General features: G+C 53.7%; 2 protein-coding genes across 3 annotated transcripts in view; both read right to left on the bottom strand.

The window, feature by feature from the left end:
- Window positions 1-3,815: 3,815 nt before the first annotated feature.
- Window positions 3,816-5,872, bottom strand: ACKR1 (atypical chemokine receptor 1 (Duffy blood group)). Its single transcript, XM_010955609.3, has 2 exons — window positions 5,259-5,872; window positions 3,816-4,834 (listed from the first exon to the last, which is right to left on the bottom strand). The coding sequence occupies exons 1-2, from the start codon at window positions 5,277-5,279 to the stop codon at window positions 3,842-3,844; spliced, it is 1,014 nt and encodes a 337-aa protein (XP_010953911.1). The 5' UTR covers window positions 5,280-5,872; the 3' UTR covers window positions 3,816-3,841.
- Window positions 5,873-8,156: 2,284 nt separating this feature from the next.
- CADM3 (cell adhesion molecule 3) overlaps window positions 8,157-17,175 on the bottom strand; it is a 29,924-nt gene continuing 20,905 nt past the window's right edge. For both annotated transcript variants that reach the window (XM_074349654.1, XM_074349655.1), the window contains 6 exons: window positions 16,345-16,482; window positions 15,821-15,991; window positions 13,528-13,618; window positions 12,899-13,068; window positions 10,192-10,317; window positions 8,157-9,336 (listed from right to left, as the gene is read on the bottom strand). In XM_074349654.1, the coding sequence (XP_074205755.1) occupies window positions 9,218-9,336; window positions 10,192-10,317; window positions 12,899-13,068; window positions 13,528-13,618; window positions 15,821-15,991; window positions 16,345-16,482 (815 nt within the window). In that variant the 3' untranslated portion in view covers window positions 8,157-9,217. The remainder of the gene's footprint in view (window positions 9,337-10,191; window positions 10,318-12,898; window positions 13,069-13,527; window positions 13,619-15,820; window positions 15,992-16,344; window positions 16,483-17,175) is intronic.

Here is a 17,175-nt window from a genome sequence, read left to right as displayed (position 1 = left end):
GATGATGTGTGCACGGAGATCTCAGGGATGAGACAGTGTCAATCACGTAAAGAGCATTCCAGGCAGAAGAGATTTCAACTGCAAAGACTCTTGGAGTGGAAACGGGATTTGCCCACTCAAAGAACAGAAAGTCCCCTAGGCCATTGGGCTCCCAGCTTAGAGAGCAAGGAGGAGACTGATGGAAGAGCTGTCAGGCAGCGGGACAGCATGTGAACTTGGCTCTAGGTGCAGCAGGGGAAAACTGAGTGCCGCATTTGGGGTGTAATACTATATTTTCCTGAAGACGGACTTCATAACTTTCAACAGATTTTCCAAGAGACCTGCGATCCACCCTCCACCCCAAACATTAATAATATCTGATGTGAAGGAAGAAGGGGAAGCCCAGGCCCTTCAGAAAAATGCAACTGGGAGTCACACACAGAGTACTCTTCCAGGACTCAGGGAACCACTTAGAAAAACAGTACAAACAGTAAGCCTGGAGGAGGTAAAAGTGGAATTTGGGACATTATCTGTGAAATCGTAGGGAGTGAGCAACTTGAAGTGCCCCCCGAATGTGGTAGGAATGGACCAAAAATGTAGAGAGAGAGGGCAGTGTTGGGACTATAGGAAATTCTCATGCAAGACACCAAGGTTGCAGATGACGGGACAGCAAATTAGAGGGATTTGAAAATTACAAAGACGCCTTCCTCCCATTTATACAAATGTGTCAAAGGTTTCTGAAAGTCTGAGTGTGACATAAACATGTCTGAAATCTCCTAAAACTATGCCCCCAAACCCCCTGTCAATTTTTTTCAAGAATCTCTTTCTCCTGAAGATTGTCTCCTCCAGTCACCAAATAGTTCTAAGAAAGATGAAAACCGACATGCTTTTTGGCTGAGTTGATTTCTAAACTCCCCCACCCCCTGCATGCCCCACCGGCTCCGGCCCAAATCACCTGGAAGATGTGCAGAGATGACTTGGAAGGACTTGGACTTGTTAATTAATCTAAACAGTCACATTCGTCTGCAAGGTGCATTATTGTTAATTAAAACCGCGATTCTCCTTGTGCCCAGACGGCGGGCTGCTGTTGTCAGAATAATTAGATAGCATACGATGGTTTTCATGCAAATCCCTGGCAATTAGAGTTGGCGATGAATTAAGTTTGAAATCCCAGGGAAGTTTTCAATCAGAATTCCTCCGAGGGTGGTTTCTGGAAGAAGGTGATGATGGGGCTGGGGATTTAGGGAAATAGGGGTAGAGAGAAGGGCGTAAGCACCTGGTATTTGCTTCCTAAATCCTCTGGGCGGGGCCCCAGCTTGAAATAAACTCTGGGAGTCAACGTGGTCTTCAATCTTCCCTTAAGAAATAAATCTCTTTCCATAAAGAAGCCATGCAGACTGACCCTCCCCAGGGCGTGGTGTGTTCCCAAGAGCCTGTTCCCTGGCCATCATATTTCAGAGAGGATTTTTTTTCTTTAGCCAGGAGGCCCAATAACTCATACACAGCTAAAGTCCCTGCCATCCCCCAAGATTAAATTCTTAAGGGTTCTAAGGAAATGGGATTTGTATTCCTGGAGGGCTGCAGGAAAGACGGCAGGTTCAGACCAGTTTTGGAGTGGTCAGTGGCATGCAATGGGTTAAACGGACTGGGGTAACAGGACCCCCAGGAAAGCCTTAAAGAAATGACTGAGGTCAGGGTTAGACTTACAGAAGAACTATCCGAATGCAGTGCAGATAACAGAGGAAAAGGCCAGCCCCTGAGAGGCCTGGGCAAGGCAGCAGGGATGGAAGGGGGAGGAGATAACCGTGGGGAGGCGTCGCCAGCCCATCCAGACCTCTTATCAGCTGCAGGCTTCTGCCTCTGCCTTTCCTTTGTGAGAGATGTGACAAGCCACAGAGCTGCATGGGGGTCTCTCCAACGGGACTGAGCGAGGAGGGATTTCTATCTGGAGGTGTGGGGTTGTGGGGCAGATAAGACCACCCTGGGGGTCTTTAATGAAGCCTCCATTGCATCAGGCTGACACTGGAAGATTCAGCAAGTTGAAAATGCCCCCTTCTCCCCCTTAACTAGGTCAGCCTCTGAATCCAGTAGCTTGAAGGGAGTTGGGCAATGCCTGAAGGACTGAGAAAGTGGTCAGGGGCTGGAGGGGAAATTCTGAGAATAGGCTGGGAAGGGGATGAGAAAAAAAAGAAAACACTGGGACACGTTCATGAACTGTGGTTGGAGACCTTAGCATAATTTAGGCTTGTAAATTATCTATTTTTTTTTCTTCATTTTCTTTCCCTTCCTGTCTGTTTCAGAATGTCTCCCGTGTCTCAATTGGTCCCTAAATCCCGCCTTTCAATTTAGGGTGCACCAATCAGCAGCTAATGTGGTGGTTGCTAAGGGACAGGAGGTGGAGGGGATTTAACGGATTTGTCACTGCACCCACCCAGGAAAACTCCCCGAGCCTTTCACATCAGCTGCCTAGGATGCTCTACCTCGTCTCTGCTCCTCTCCTGCACTCTCCTGTTTATCTCCAAGCCCAAAGAGTCAAGCAGAAATTGTTTAGGGGGAATCCAAGTGTAGCACATCTTTGAAAAATGGAAAGACCAAGTCTGGATTCAGACAGATGTAAGGTACCCTCTCAAGCTTCCCCAGGTTTCACCTGGGTTGGAGGAAGAAACTCATTTTTGTGGGTATCTTGGGTGGTGGGTGATTTGTTGGTGCCAGTGGAAGTTGTTCCCCTTATGAAGAGGGGATTATTCATCATCCTTCCAGTCATCACCTGAACTTGGCTGTGTGGGGGGCTGAGAAAAAGCCCCCACGGTCATGACTAAGCAGAGTGGTATTTGGGAAGGAGATTCCTGGGGCAAAGGGGTACAGTGTGGAAAGTGGAAGGGTAATTTGTGTGGGGAAGAAACGGTTTCTTCTGAGGGCTGCAGGTGCTTCAAAGGGAAATTGGGGGGGATTCCAAGCAGAAAGTGACCCTGATCAGGCCCTTCCCCATTAAGTATCTTACGCTTCACAACTTCTTGGCTTTTTGTTCCCTCTACTCATCCTATGCAGAAAAGACGAGATACAGAAACCGGGGTAAAGAAAGTTTATTTGGGTAAAGAGTGAGTTATCAATCCTGACTCCATATCCTGGGAACAAGGATGAAGAGCTGAAGGAGGTGGAGGGAGAGGCCAGGACACACGCAGGCATCGGTTATCACACGCCTGCCTCTAACGTGGATACGGGTTCTAACAGATTGAGACAGATACACACACGGGTGTGCACGCGCACACACGCGGATTAGGACTATGCTGAGGAACAAACCTCGGAGAGATGACTCCCGAGAAGTGGCTTTCGAGTGATCCTGATATGTTTCCCTGGACTAAGTAAGCCCCCCTCGGATGCTTGCTCCCTGCCTGCTCTATCTCTAAGCAAAGCCAACAGGCGTCAGGGAGATGGAAGGCAGAGAGGGAGGCTAGGCAGGCCGGGCAGGGAGCAGGAGTCCTGCTCTGGGCTCATGTTCACTCATTTCTGTTCTCGCTCTGATTTCTTTTCCGATTTCGTTTGCTCTCTGTGGCAGCTTCTCTCCTCTCTTTAATTGCTAAGCCATCTCTCCTAGTCCTTTCAGGTTTAGCTGCCCTCCCCATGGTCTGGTCCCCCTGCTCACTCTTCCTCCTAGAGATGGCAGGAACCTCACACCTCAAGAGAACATCTGTGCGCCCCGAGGGCGTTTGCACGGCATCACTTTCTCCCCACGCCAGCTAGAGAGCAGACTGGCAGGAGAGACTGGCGTGCAAGGTCTCTCCCGCCACTCTCCTCCATCTCCTCTGCATCCCCAGACAAAGTAAGAAACCACCAACTTCATAAAAAGAGCATCGACTTTAATTCAGCTTGACAGGTGGGAAGAGAGCTTGGATTTGCCTCCAAGGGCATCCAGATGAGAAGGCTGTCTGGCCGAGAGAGGCAGGGTGGGTGAGGCAGAGTGAGTGGCCTGGTAGCAGAGCCGGGCTAGGAGCAGGGGCGTAGCCACGCAATGCAACATTGTCAGGGCTTTCGCCAGGTCCAGCAGCACATCCAGGGCCTGCTGGGCTAGACATGCTGACAGCACCAAGGCCTTGGACCGCACTAGGGAGTCCAATCCCAGAATCAGCCCCTGCAGCCACCAGAAAATGAACCAGGCCCACAGGATGTCAACCCAGGGACACGGCCCCCTGCCTAGCACCTTCTTCAGTCCCTTGGCTCCCAACAAACCCAGTGGCAACAAGCTGAAGAGGGCGAAACAGGCCGCAGCATTTATGTGCCTCAAAACCCCCCATTCCCCGCTGAACGTCAGGGTGCAGAGTCCCTGGGAAGTGTCGCTGGCCAGCGTGACTGGCAGTGACAGTAAGGCGGCCGCTCCCCAAAGTCCCACAGGGAGCCCCAGCCTGAGGCCTGGGATCTGGCTGGCATCCAGTTTGGGGCCCAGGCAGGCGTGGCATCCGATCAGCAGAGCTTGGGCAAAGGCTGAGCCGTATGACACCAAGTGGGCCACGTGGCACAGGGAGGTGATGAAGGCCCCACTCAGCCCCGGGGCCTGGATGGGTACCATGATGCTGAAGAGAACACTGCCCACAGCCACCTGTACCAGGACAGCTCGGTCCCAGTAGAGCTGCCAGTGGAACAGAGGTCTGAGAAGCGCGTAGAGGACAGCCCCACCTGCCAGGATGCCCAGGACACTGGCAAGGATGAAGAAAGGCAGCGAGGAGTGGTCCAGCAGGGTACACGAGTGGCAGGGGGCAGCGGCTTCCAAGTCGGAGAGGTTATAGTCCCAACTGTAGGACACATTCATCTCCAGCATCTCCTCATCAAAGACCAGTGTGGTAGGGTTCTCATTTGGCGCCTGGAGGACAAAGGGCAATCAGAGCATCTGGTTACGTACCCCACTGACGAGTGTTCTGGGAACTGGGGGCATGAGGCGGGGAGAGGAGAACAGAGGGGAAGTGGGGGCTGGAAGCACTGGCTGCAGTGGGGATCGGGGGCGGACAAGGCAGGGCGACTCAGGAGAAGCAAGGTGTCGTGGAAGATGGGGGAGGGCAGCAGACAGGACTAGGGGAGTGGGGCAAGGTCGGGGGTCCAGGTGGAACTGACAAATGAGGAGGCAAATAATGGGGGACCTAGGAGGCTGGAGTCAGAAGGGGAGAAGGGGTAACGAGGGAGGGGGTAAGTGATGAGGAGATACAGAGAGGAGTGGACAGACCCGAGGGCAGACACAAGGGGTGGTAGGGGGCAGAGAGGTAGCAGCTGTGGGCTCAGCCGACACTCACCGGGTGCAGACAGTTCCCCATGACACTGCTGGGCTCAGGGCAGGCGGAGAGAAGGGCTGGGATCGGTCTGTCAGTGGCTGTGGTTGCAAGATAAGTGCCAGGGACTAATGAAGGCCACCGGCTCTGGGCAGGGTCACAGGGCAGGCGGTGGAGGGGGGCAGCATTCAGGAAGTCTTTACCTCACACCCACTGCCTGTCTGAGCCTCGGGACCCCGGGGGGCACTGTCCCGGGGCTTCCTGTTTTGAGGTTGGATTCTGCTGCTAGGGACCTGCACTTCGGGAAAGGAAAAAGGTGGGGACCAGAAAGCGGGTATTTTCCCGAAGGTGGAAAAGGAGGCTGGAAAGCCAGGGGGTTTTTTCCAGCAAGAAGGGATTCTTCAAGCACAAGGAAGGAAGAGGGGGCCAGAGGTGAAGTCTGAGACAGAGATAAGAGACGTGCTGGGAAGTTGGAGGGAAAGGGCAGCCGATGACTCTCACTGCTTCTCCACCACCTTGAACTTGCTCCAAGGAAAGGTAGTTCAAAAGCGATGTGTTGGTGGGAGGGGGTGTCAGTGCTGCCTGTGGCTGGAGCCTGGGCTGCTGACAACCTGAGTGGTATGTGTGCAGGAGAGCGCTCTCTGTGTATCAGTCTGGGTGCAAGACTACTTACTCATCTGTGCTCGGCCGTGTTGTGCATCATGTGGAGCCTATCTGGGTGCTGGCTTTCAGGCAGGTGTCTGAGTGTGTGTCCTGATATCTCTGGGTCTGGGTGTGAGAGAAGGGAGGGCTGGGGGCAACTGTCAAGACTGCACAATGAAGCTACTTCAGGGAGCAACTGGGCATTGGTCCAGCCCCCCCCCCCATGGGCACAGAGGATGCACCTTGTTACCCAGCAGAACACGTAATGTGACAAGTTAAAGCAGGCTCTGGGGGACAACAGGACGGCCTATTTTAACATGGAACGGTTGCCTATGAGGTCATCTCTGTTCTTATTTCTGTTGGGGGACATAAAGGCTCTGGAAAGGCAACATTGGCCTGGTGTCGTGGCAAGATGTGAAGATCCTTGTGCCGGGGGAGCACTTCTCTGTCTCTCCAGCGGGCAGGGAGAAAGGGCGCGGACTCTGCGCGAGGATCCCCCAAAGCCATCGCCTCTGCTCTTTGGTAGTCCCTTCCCCTCCCCCCGCTGCCTTCACCCACCCTGACTCTGCATTTGATTTCCCCACTTGGGGAGACCTAGCCTGGACGTTGAGAGGGGTGGGTTGTGGAGTGTCCGAGTCAGAACAATGAGATAGAGAGGGCTGGTTAGGTGACGCTGTTTCATTTGTCCAAGAAAGCATGGGACGTGGTAGCCGGTTCTGCCAAGGGCTCTTTCCCACTCACAGAAGGATGCCTGGAGGTGGAGCAGGGAAGCCAAAGGGCAAAGGGGTGACTGCCTTGCAGAGCTGGTCCCCTTTTCTCCCAGGACACTAGCTCCAGTTTCAGGTTCACCATGAGGGGGGCTAGAAAGTGAGTTTGGGGGTCTGCTGAAGGGGTCCCGGAGTGGTGTTCGGAGGTCTCCACCTTCGTCTCCGTCATCTCCAGCACAGCCTGGCAGAGGGCAGTGGGGAGCCATTAGATGCCCCAACCCAAACACTCTGGAAAGCAAGGACCTGTCCAAAGGGGATGAATGCATTTCTCTCCCTTGGAGAGTTATAATTTTTCCATCCAGGAGTGCCCTGGGGCGCGCGGCATGGCAGCGCACACACCACCCCTGGAGGCGCCAGGTGCGGTGGCACCAGCAGAACAGCCCCTACGTACATGCACCCCAACAGGAGCCAGAGCAGCAAGAAGGAGGCAGCTGAAAGACACGGATAATCCAGATATATTGAGGGTGGCCCCTCTGAGATTAGCACAGGAGAGTTAGAAAGATTATAAAGATACACGGTGCCCTCCCTGCTCCCTTCCCCACCCCACCCCCACAGACAGACACACACAGCACAACGGCCCCTCTCCCCCCGCCCCCCCCGTACAAATATGGCTTCTGTGTAATATGGACAGAGTGGTTCAGCTCAAAGAGGAAAAGTCATTTTCCCAAAAGCAAGTGCTGGGAGACAGGGAGCCGATAAGGCCCGAGGCCCTAGGCTGCCTTGCTGCGGGAAGAGGAGGGGGCCCTGGCTTAGGTGAGGGGCTGCCTGCGGTGCCTGGGGCCCTCACCTGCGGCTGGAAGATTCACAACGGCATTACCTGAACGGAAGGGGGTGGGCAGACCTGCTGGAGACAGCAGCCCCCATTCTGCGTGCCCCTGGGTTGTCCGAGCAGGGAGGACATGCTGGAGGAGGGTGAGGGGGGGCCAAGGGGCACCCCGGGTCTGAGGCGGGGCAGCTGGATGGGGAGGGTGAGCGGCCTCGTCTCCACGGCAACCAGCTCCGGCAGGAAGGAAGACAGAAAATCCAAAGGAGGGGCGGAGAAGGGAAGGAGACAGGTTGCATTCCCAGCCCTCAACGCACTGGGTACAGACTATGGGCAAAAGAAGTGACAGTGGTCATTCCAGGGTCAGCGCCAGGGAGAGGCCTGAGGGATGCATAGCAGAGGCTGTGGCACTGACTCATGGCTCTGAGAAGGGATGTGGAGGCAGGGGTTGCTTGAGGGAGAGACGAGATGGACAACGGAGCAGAAACACACCCTGGGACTGCTTTCTGCATGACAGATGGGCACTGGGGCTGACATGGAAAAGAGCAGGGTGGAGCCACATCCCAGGTGAGGTGCAAAGCCTGCCTAGGAAGCCTCGGCTCCCAAAGCCCTTCTTCACATGCCCCACAGCCCGCCCACCTGCCCAGGACCCCCTCTGCCTCTCACACACTCACACACATGCGCAGACACACGCGCGCGCGCACACACGCATCCACACACGTTATTCCCTTCGTCTGGGCAGGAAACAGCTCAGTGCAGCGAAGCTCCTTTTAGTATTTTTGTTGTTGTGTCTGCCTGGCTGCTGAGGGAGGTAGGGAGGACTGAGGGATGGCTTCGGGAACAGGAAGGGGCACAGGGCAGCACAAAACAGGGAGGAGAAGTTGCTGAGCAATGCCAGGAGAGGAGTGGTTGCCGTGCAACAGTCCGGGGCTGGGTGAGAGCGAGGGGCCCCTCGGCGCGGGGAGCAGAATCAGTTCAGGCCCCAGAGCAGAGCTTCTCCCACAGAGAGAGCCTGGAGGGGCAGCCTTGCTCTGCTGTTCCCCCCAGGATGGTTCCACTCACTGTGGGGGGTGAGGGGGGGGGACAGGGCCATCTCTACCATCCTTCCTGTCCAAGTCCACCCTTCCTGCAGGCACCCGGGTCCTCCGCACATGGAAGCCCTGAGCCCCTGCGTGGCAACAGGCCATCTGCAGGTCTCGTGGCCGCGGGGACCTCCATTCACTCCTTTCCCGTCGTGGTGGGGGAGGGGTGTCACGGTGATACCTGCTCCTCTGTCCACCACTCAGGGCGTGCGACTGACAGAGGAAAGCCACCTGCCGCTCCTGCTCACCACCTCCCAATTCCTGGGAAGCCCGGGAAGAGGCTCTGCTGCGGAGGGTGGAGGGCTGGGGAGAGCCCCCCACCCCCCAAACCAGCCCTGCTCCTTTCCTGCCCTTACCCTCTCCTCGTTCTCCTCCTAACACCCTGGGTTGTTTGTTTTGTTTTTTGTTTTTTGTTTTTTTGCTTTCCTCACCCCAGGGCCCCCTGCCCCTCCAGCCTGGAGACGGATTTGATTTGGGATTGTTACAAAAATAATAATAACCCAAACGCAGAGAAGCCACGGAAAGGGCTGAGGGCAACCCTCCCTCCCCCCCGCCCTCCTCCCTCCCCATTCCAAACCGAGTACAAAACCGCACCCAAAGCAGACATTCTGTACAGGGGGGTGGGGGGGCTGGGGAGCAAGCGGGAGGGGCGGCCCTGCGGTCGCTCTGTACAAGTCCGGTTGGTGATGGCCCCAGCAGTCCCCATGGGGTCCCTGGGGGGGGGTGCCCCTAGATGAAATATTCCTTCTTGTCGTCGCCGCCCGACTGCCCGCCTTCTGCGTTGATGATGGCTGTGTCCGCATCTGGAGCGTCGTCGGAGCCTTTCGCCTCGTGTGTAAGGTAGGTTCCTGGGGAGAGAGAGGCCCCTTCTTTCAGGAGCAGTTTCCAAACCTCTGAAGCCACCCCCTCCGCCCACTTTCCCAGACACCCACACCTTGCTTCTGTAATTTTTCTAGAGCTTTCTTCCCCCCCCACCTGTGTTAATTTGCCTCTTGCTGCCAACATCCCTCACCTGACCACACCCCCAGGAATGAATGAATCCTGCCTTTAACTGGAATCTCATCTATAATACAGGCAGAAAAAAAAATGGTGCATATGTGTGTATCTGGGTGTGTGTACGTGTGGATGCACGTGTGTGCCCTGAGGGGGTGATGAGGAAACTGCTACGTCAGCTCCATGACAACGCAGTTAAGATTTGGCTCACCTGTGGCCAGTCCATGGAGTCCTGCTGGCTAGAGGCAGCACCCGAGGGAGGGAGAGATGGCAGGGATGTTGGAGAGGAGAAACAGGAAAGAGATGGTATGGGGACCAGGAGCAAGGAGATCGAGGGACAAAAGCCATGAGGCTGCACAGGGAGGAAGGAAGTGCAGGAAGGGCTGGGAGGAGATGAGGAGTTTCGGCAGTGGCAGTTGGGTCTTACAGCAGGAGACCCCGAGGCCGAGCTGCATGGGAGCAGCAGCCGACTGAGTGGGAAGGTTTGATGTGACCTGGATGATCAGCAAGTGATCAGGCTCTACTGTGGGGTTGGTGGTGCTCCGTTATCCCGGGGTTGGCTGCGTTCTTTCTGCCTCAAACACTCCGAGGGGCCAACTGCGTCTCCGAAGTTGCTTCCTGCATGCAGCCAGCTCCTACCTGGCTGCCCCTGACTCATCTCCCTGCCCACTCCTCCTGAGTTCTCCTGCCGCTTCCCTCGTGCCTCTGACCTTTGTGCCGGATCAAATAGTGGCCGAGGAAGATGAGCAGGATGAGCAGGAGGAAGACGATGAAAGCCACGATCCCACCGATGATGGCGTGGTAGGTGCTGGAGGATGAAGGCACCGGACTGGGGTCTGGAGGGAGGCAGGGAGGCACACAGTCAGATCTGGGAAGAACCTTTATCTTACAGCATTTCTCACCTGGTCACAGATACTCTTACTTAGCAGAGAACATGGACTAACATCCGGAGAAGGGAGTGGCATCACTCAGCAAAGGGGATGTGTCTTACTTTGTACCTAGTTTCCTACATGGTGTCTAGAACATAGTAATTGTTATTTTTCTTTGAGTATTCATGAATGACAAGATAAATCTGCTCACATATAACCTTTTAAGTTGAATCTGTGGACGTGAAGCTTGACCTTGGTCAAAGATCATCACTTTAACATCTAAATCATCTCTTGTTTTTATTCTCTCTGTGTGTGTCTCCTTTATCTCTTTCTTTTAATTTCAAGGTTATCAAAGTATTCCTTCCTGATTCCCCATGCCCTCTTACCTCCTGTCTGCTTGATATCCTGAGCTGTCCTTTCTAGGGGACTTTGCAGCCTATTGACTCACAGCCCCAATATCATATATCAGATACCAGATTGGGAAGCAGTGAAAAACTGATGGAGCCAGGAATTAGGCACTTTGAGAGCACCTTACAAAAGACGATGGACTGTGACTTGCTGTATAAAGAACAATGTTCCTTCTTGGCAGGGGAGTTTAGAGTTCCAGCAGGACACCATCCTCTAGCACGTCTCATCAGAGAGGCCTGGGACTCTGTCTTCACTTCCCCACCATCCAGAGATTTGTGGGAAGAGCAAAATTGAACTGCTTCCTCCCATGAAGCAAGGTCTCTGCCACTGGATACAGAGAATCCATCTTCCACAGGAGCATCTAGAGAGGACAGATCCCTGAGCAGACTTGGCCAGACATGCCAAGGAGAGCCAGCTGGAGTCAGAGTCCCACAGATCTCAGGAGACAGTGCACAGGCCCAAGACACAGTTCCAATGTGTCCAAAATTATACAAGCTGTCGTTAAAACTCCCCCACCCATGGGCGAGCTACTGTTTTTCTTTTATTTTATAGACTCAGCTTGAGTCTTGATGCCTCATTGACTCCTTATACATTTTGTCTTTCTTACCTTATGTCTCCTCAGGCTTGACTGGGCCAGTTTTGTAGTTCCTTGCCTGTCTCTGCCTTATTTGAAAACCATATTTATGCTCTGGTTTTTATGCCCTGCTTGGGAGGGAGGGGCTGGTCCCAGGGGTGTCTATGCCATGAAGGGTGGGTGTGAGGGTGTAAGCTGGAGGAAGCTGAGGGATGTTACTCACTGCTTCCCCTGCCCCCCACCCCAGGGAGTATGCGGGATAATATCTACATTAAAAATCAATCCTGGATAATTATCCCAGAGACTATGGAAATGGGAATTCCCTAGAAAAGCATAGGTTTCCATGGACAAAATGACCTCTGGGATCATCAGTTCCAGATTGCTGTCTCTAGGTAGAGCTCCATTTAATTTCATTCCAGGCAGTTGGGAGTCAACAGTGTTCAGGATTAGTTTTGGAAGGAGATGCAGTAACTCATTCCACCGCCAGGCGTCAGCACTGGGAGCAGATGTAGCCAAACAGGACTCGGATTTCTTGCCAGGGCAGGGGGACCAGCAAGAGACCAACCACAAGGGCACAGGAACTTCCTGTCACTGCCAATCGCCGTCAGAGTTGGTCTGGAGAGATCTCGGGGCAGACGCCAGGCTTCAGCGCATTGTCTCTGCTCCTGGCATCCGACAACACTTTGTTTGTTGTGCTGAGGCAGTTCCCACGTGCTGAGTTCTGCCCCTGGAGCTGGAATCACCCCATCTACATACTCGGGTCCCAAGATCTCTGAACCCTTATCCCTGGGAGGCCTGGCTGCTATCCCCACACTGCTTTAACGGGCATTCCAAGTAAGGGAGCCTCTGATGTTCCCCCGACAATGCATTTCCCCTGTTCTGAGAAAAGGCTTATGAAGGCTTTCTGGCAGGACCCTACTGCTGTTGGGGGGTGGAGGGGTCTTCAAAAAAATCTCCCAAATCTCCATCAAGGGGCCTCTGTCCTAGCCTGTCACATTTCCTGAAGCTGGCTTTTGTGGTCACACTTTTGGGAAGAACTTCAGAGAAGGAGCACCACCTAGTCCCTCTAGAAGATATGACATCTGAGGAAAAGTCTGACTGTCTCTCAGCATAGCACCGACTTATCTGTTTCCCCCTGGACTCGGTACAGTGTGCCCGAGGTCAGCAGGGGAGGGAAGGACAGCCGCACGCAGCTCATGCTCCTCACAGCAGAGGCCTCTCTGAGAGCAGCGTGGTGTAGGGGAGATGCACCTACACTCACACTTGAGCGGCTCTGGGCACCCCCCCCCAACCAAGAAGCATGATCTTTGTTGCCAGGGGAGCGCAGGGATGGGAGGACGGTGTCATCAGGTCCCTGCTGCTGCATAAAGGCAGATGGAGAGCCCACCTTCCCACTGGTTTTCCTGACTCCGCATTCTGTAGCCAAAGGCCGTGGGGCCCTAGTCCTCGGGCCCCCTGGTGGTGGCTGCGGTGCCTTTAGTCCACTCGCAAGTGTGGTCTGGGGATGCTGTGTAAGCTGGCAGAGAGGAGGAGGGGGGTCTCTGGAGGAGAGCTGAGCGGGCTCACCGTTAACATTGAGGGTGTAGTAAGCCTTGTAGCTGCCCATGTTGCTGGTGGCCGTGCAGCGGTAGGTGCCGCTGTCACTCTTGTTGAGGAAGGGGAAGATTAGGGCGCTGTCCTGCGTCATCTTTAGGGGCGGCACGCTGCCCTCCTTCTCCCACAGGTACTGCTGGGGGCTGTTGAGGCAGAGAAATCCCAAGTGTCAGGAGAGAGTCAGCCAGGGAGCTAACAGAGGACAAAACAAACAAACAAAAAAACCCAACAAAAACCCACAGAGGCCAAAACTGGGAGCAGGGAGGTCAAGGACAGTTGGGTGAAGGCTCCAGAAGTTACAGGGGCCAGAGACACTGAGCTGCTCTGAGGCAGGGGGAGGGTGACCCCTTGGGGTTCAATCTGGGGACAAGGGAGATTTCCGAGCTTGTATCTTACTGTGACTCAGTTCCTTATGGGAACCCCAGGGGCTGAGCCGGGGGCGGCCCCTCCCCACTTCTGCTGCTTTGCAGGAGAAACGAGCAGGGGAGGGGCGATGTTAGTGTCGGGGAGAGCGAGGGGCTGAGACAACACAGGTGGGGAGACTTCAGGTGAAGTCTTGGTCTGTAGACATGGGTCAGAGGCCAAGAAATGGATCTTCTTACAGGGGGTTGCCTCGGCCCTCACAGTGTAGCAACAGCTTCTGGCCCTCGCGAGGATGGGGAGGGTCCGGCCTGATCTTCGCCGTCGGTGTGTCTGTGGAGAAGGAGATGGTGTCCGTGTGAAACTCCTCCACCACGCAGGACAGCGCCTCCATCTCTAAATCACCCTGCTACACATCACGGCGTCCACGCCCAAAGGCCTAGAAGCCCAAGGGGCTGTGGACAGCAGCTGGAACTAACACTGCACATCGACTACACTTCAATAAAAAATAAGAATTAAAAAAAAAAAAAAAGGCTGTGAACAAAGGACCCCCCCCACCTCTGTGAGCAAAGACCACTGTTGCTATTGGACGTGTGAGGGAGCTGTCCCACAGCCTTGCAGAGCTAGGATCACGGAAGGTCTGACCTTGCCCAGGACCCAAGGGATGTCTTAACAGAGATCTGAGAAGGGGGATCACTGGATCATCTGTGCATAGCACACAAATGGGACTTAATACATATTTCCGACTGAACAAATCAACCTGGATCATTGATTGAGCTCACAACCTCTCCATCCTCTCTGCAAGGGAGCCTAAATGGGATGAAATGCTTGAACGCAAAACATCATTTTTAGTGGTCAGTCCAAAAATAAAGTGAGAGCTTTGGAACAGTGAGAGACGGGGGTGGTGGTGGTCATATTTTGGCTGCAAAAAGGCACTGACACAATATAGATGGGCTCTGTGAAGGTATAATGACATCTGCCTCCGACGCCAAAGGGCCGCTTAGGAGGCTGGGTCCAGATGGCCGCACAGAACAATACAGCCAGATGCCGGTTCAGAACAACAGATAAAGAGGCCGCCCTTCCCCTAAGGATAGAGCTAACCTTAACAACCAGTTAGTGAACGTGTTTCAGCCAAATCAGACAGGACAAAGAGAATCAGGCCAGGTGAGAGAATGGCGGTTCCCGGGTCCTGCAGCCATAGAAATGTCTGGCATGGCGCCTGGAGTTTGTCGACTGACTGCTGATCATAGCTGGGCCAAGAGGGTCCCTGGAGAGTGGCTCCCAGATGGCCTGGAACCTAACAGAGAAGTCTTCGGGGGCTCAGACAGGGAAGACAGGCTCAGGACAAGGAGCCAGCGGCCAGGGGTCTCATGCTCAGAACTAGTAATCAGAGAAAAACTACAGCAATGGAGAACTTTGACGTTGACAAAGCTCTTCCATATACATGGTTTCATGTATCCTCCTGAAAATTCTCTGAAACAATAAGCAGGGGCCACTGAGAGATTCAAGGCTTTGGTGAAAGTAACCCAACCACTAAGTAGGGACCCTGCAGCTAGGACCCAGGTTGCCTGTTTCCAGATCGAGAGTCTGCTAAACGGACAGTGACGCCCCTCCCAAGCCGACTTCATGTTCAAGTTTCGGCAATGGGTCCAGCAACTGATTTAAATAGCACTGAAGTCAGGCCTGGATCTTCCATATGAAAGAGGTTAAGGGTTTTCATTATTTTAGAAAAACACCCAGCCTTTAGATGAGTTAGGACAGGCAATGTGTTTATAACTCATCACCTTCCGCCTTCTGTCCTGTATTTTCTTTTCCCCCTGACGTCTCCACTCAGAAAAGTTCTTTTTAAAAATGTCTGAGTTTCCTCAGGTGAGGAGGGCTGTTTGCTGTCCCCACTCAAGGCAGATTTCAGCGAGGGGATGAGGATTCTTGGGGAAGATGAGAGTAGTGATTGTGATGGTGGCCATTTCACGTCAGAATCCCAAGAAAAACCATAGAGCTGGGGCAGATCGGGGGGTACTAGAGGGAAAAATCTGGGAATGATGATGCCAGAGAGATTGTATTTTCCTAGCAGAATATATATATTTTTAAATTTTTTTGTAGGGGTAGGTAATTCATTTTATTTAGTTATTTATTTTAATGGAGGTACTGGGGATTGAACCCAGGACCTCGTGCATGCTAAGCATGCGCTCTACCACTGAGCTGTACCCTCCCCCTGTAAATAGTTTTATTGGAACACGAGGTGGGGTGGGGGTGGGGAAGGCTCATTTGTTTACATGTGAACTGTGGCTGCTTTCCCGCAGCAGCAGCAGAGTGAAGTAGCTGAGATAGGGACTTTAGGGCCGTCAAAGCCTACAGTGTTTACTAGTGAGCCCTTCACAGAAGAAGTTTACTGACCTTTGGCCTAGTCCTGGCACCTCTTGTCTTTAAAAAATATATATTTTTAAAATTTTTTTTCCTATTCACTTATCTGTGCCTGTGTTTCCCCCCCCCATCTCACAGCAGACTCTCTCCCCCCATAAGCCCAGGACATACACAAGACTTCGATGCGCTGAGAGGTGGACCTGTCAGCCCCCTTTAGAGACTCATGGTTCACAGAGCACACAATGTCCGCCCCGTCATCCTCCCGGGTGACCTGGAAGGTCACCGAGCTGCTCACGGTGAAGGTTTTGCCGTTGGGATCCTCCTGTATCCGGGTTGGCTCTCCTGGGAGCAGAAACAGACACGCGCGTAGACGCAGAGTGGGCCCTCACACGCAGAGAGTGTGGGCCCCACGGCAGACGTGCAGATGGCGAGTCTCAACTCAGACTTAGAAAGTTGTGAAATGGATATGAATACACACAAGGAGAATGGAGGCCCTGACGCGCGCACACACACACACACACACACACACACACACACACACACACTCACGAGTGTACACAGACTATCTGTCACGGTCTTTCTCCCTCTAACCATGCCTTATGTGTGTGTACACAGACATAGACACATGTGCCCCTCTCTCCCCCCTGCTGCCCCAGCACCCCCTCCCCGGCATCCCCAAAGCAGGAGGAACTTACCGTGGAGCTCTTGGTCACCTTTCCTCCAGGTGAGCTGGGCTGCAGGTTTGCTCCCAGAAGACTGACAGTTTAGGGTGGTAGTGTCCTTTTCCCGTAACGATGACTTGTAGCCAGAGATGATGGGCTTCTGTGGGATTCCTGCCACGGGTGGGGGGTGGTGAGCATGGGAGGGAGAGGCACCGTGAGGGCATCCCTCAGCTCTCCCTGCTGAGACGGACTCTCTTGGGGGTCAGGATATCTGGGTTCTAGTTTGGTTTATGATGGGCAGAAGGCTAGAGAAATGATCATCCTCTTTGACCTCCTCCCTGAGGACCAGGAGGGAAGATGCAGTGGGGGAGCTATGAGAATGGGAGATTTACCATACCTGAGACATGATACAAGACCCAACACCCTGAAGCACAACAGAGTGGCCACAGACATAGGGTGAGGCTCAGGGAAGGAAGGAAGGAAATTGAAATGTAGGATCAAGGTGAGAGCATGCAGGTGGCCGGGGTACTGGCCTTGGAAATGGTAACCATACACTGCACACCCTTCTCACGCTTCCCTCTCACAATCTTGGGAGGCAGATGGAATAGACACTATCATCCTTTTGTTACAGGCTAGAAAATTCAGGCTCAAAGAGAGTCAGAGATTTGATTTGACCCAGAACAAACAGTAAGCAGAGGAGAAAACATTTCACCCCAGTGCTCTCTGCAGTTTGTTCTACTGCAAAGGAAACAAAAGCTGAACTTTCCAGAAATGCTGGGAGACCGGCCCTGCTCTAGGCTGCTTCAGGGCCCCCTCGGAGAGATCTGTCTGTAAGGAAGCATGCGGCGGAGACCTGGGGCTTGG

The sequence above is a fragment of the Camelus bactrianus genome, chromosome 21, assembly GCF_048773025.1.
Source record: "Camelus bactrianus isolate YW-2024 breed Bactrian camel chromosome 21, ASM4877302v1, whole genome shotgun sequence".
NCBI classification, from domain to species: Eukaryota; Metazoa; Chordata; class Mammalia; order Artiodactyla; family Camelidae; genus Camelus; species Camelus bactrianus.
Note: the sequence above shows the minus strand (reverse complement) of the source record. Positions and strands in the feature narration are given on the sequence as shown.

Coding starts and splice junctions, on each gene's coding strand:
- ACKR1 (XM_010955609.3), bottom strand. CDS start 5,279: ATGGGGAACTGTCTGCACCCG. Junction 4,835..5,258: donor TGGGGAACTGTCTGCACCCG/GTGAGTGTCGGC, acceptor TTTGTCCTCCAG/GCGCCAAATGAGAACCCTAC.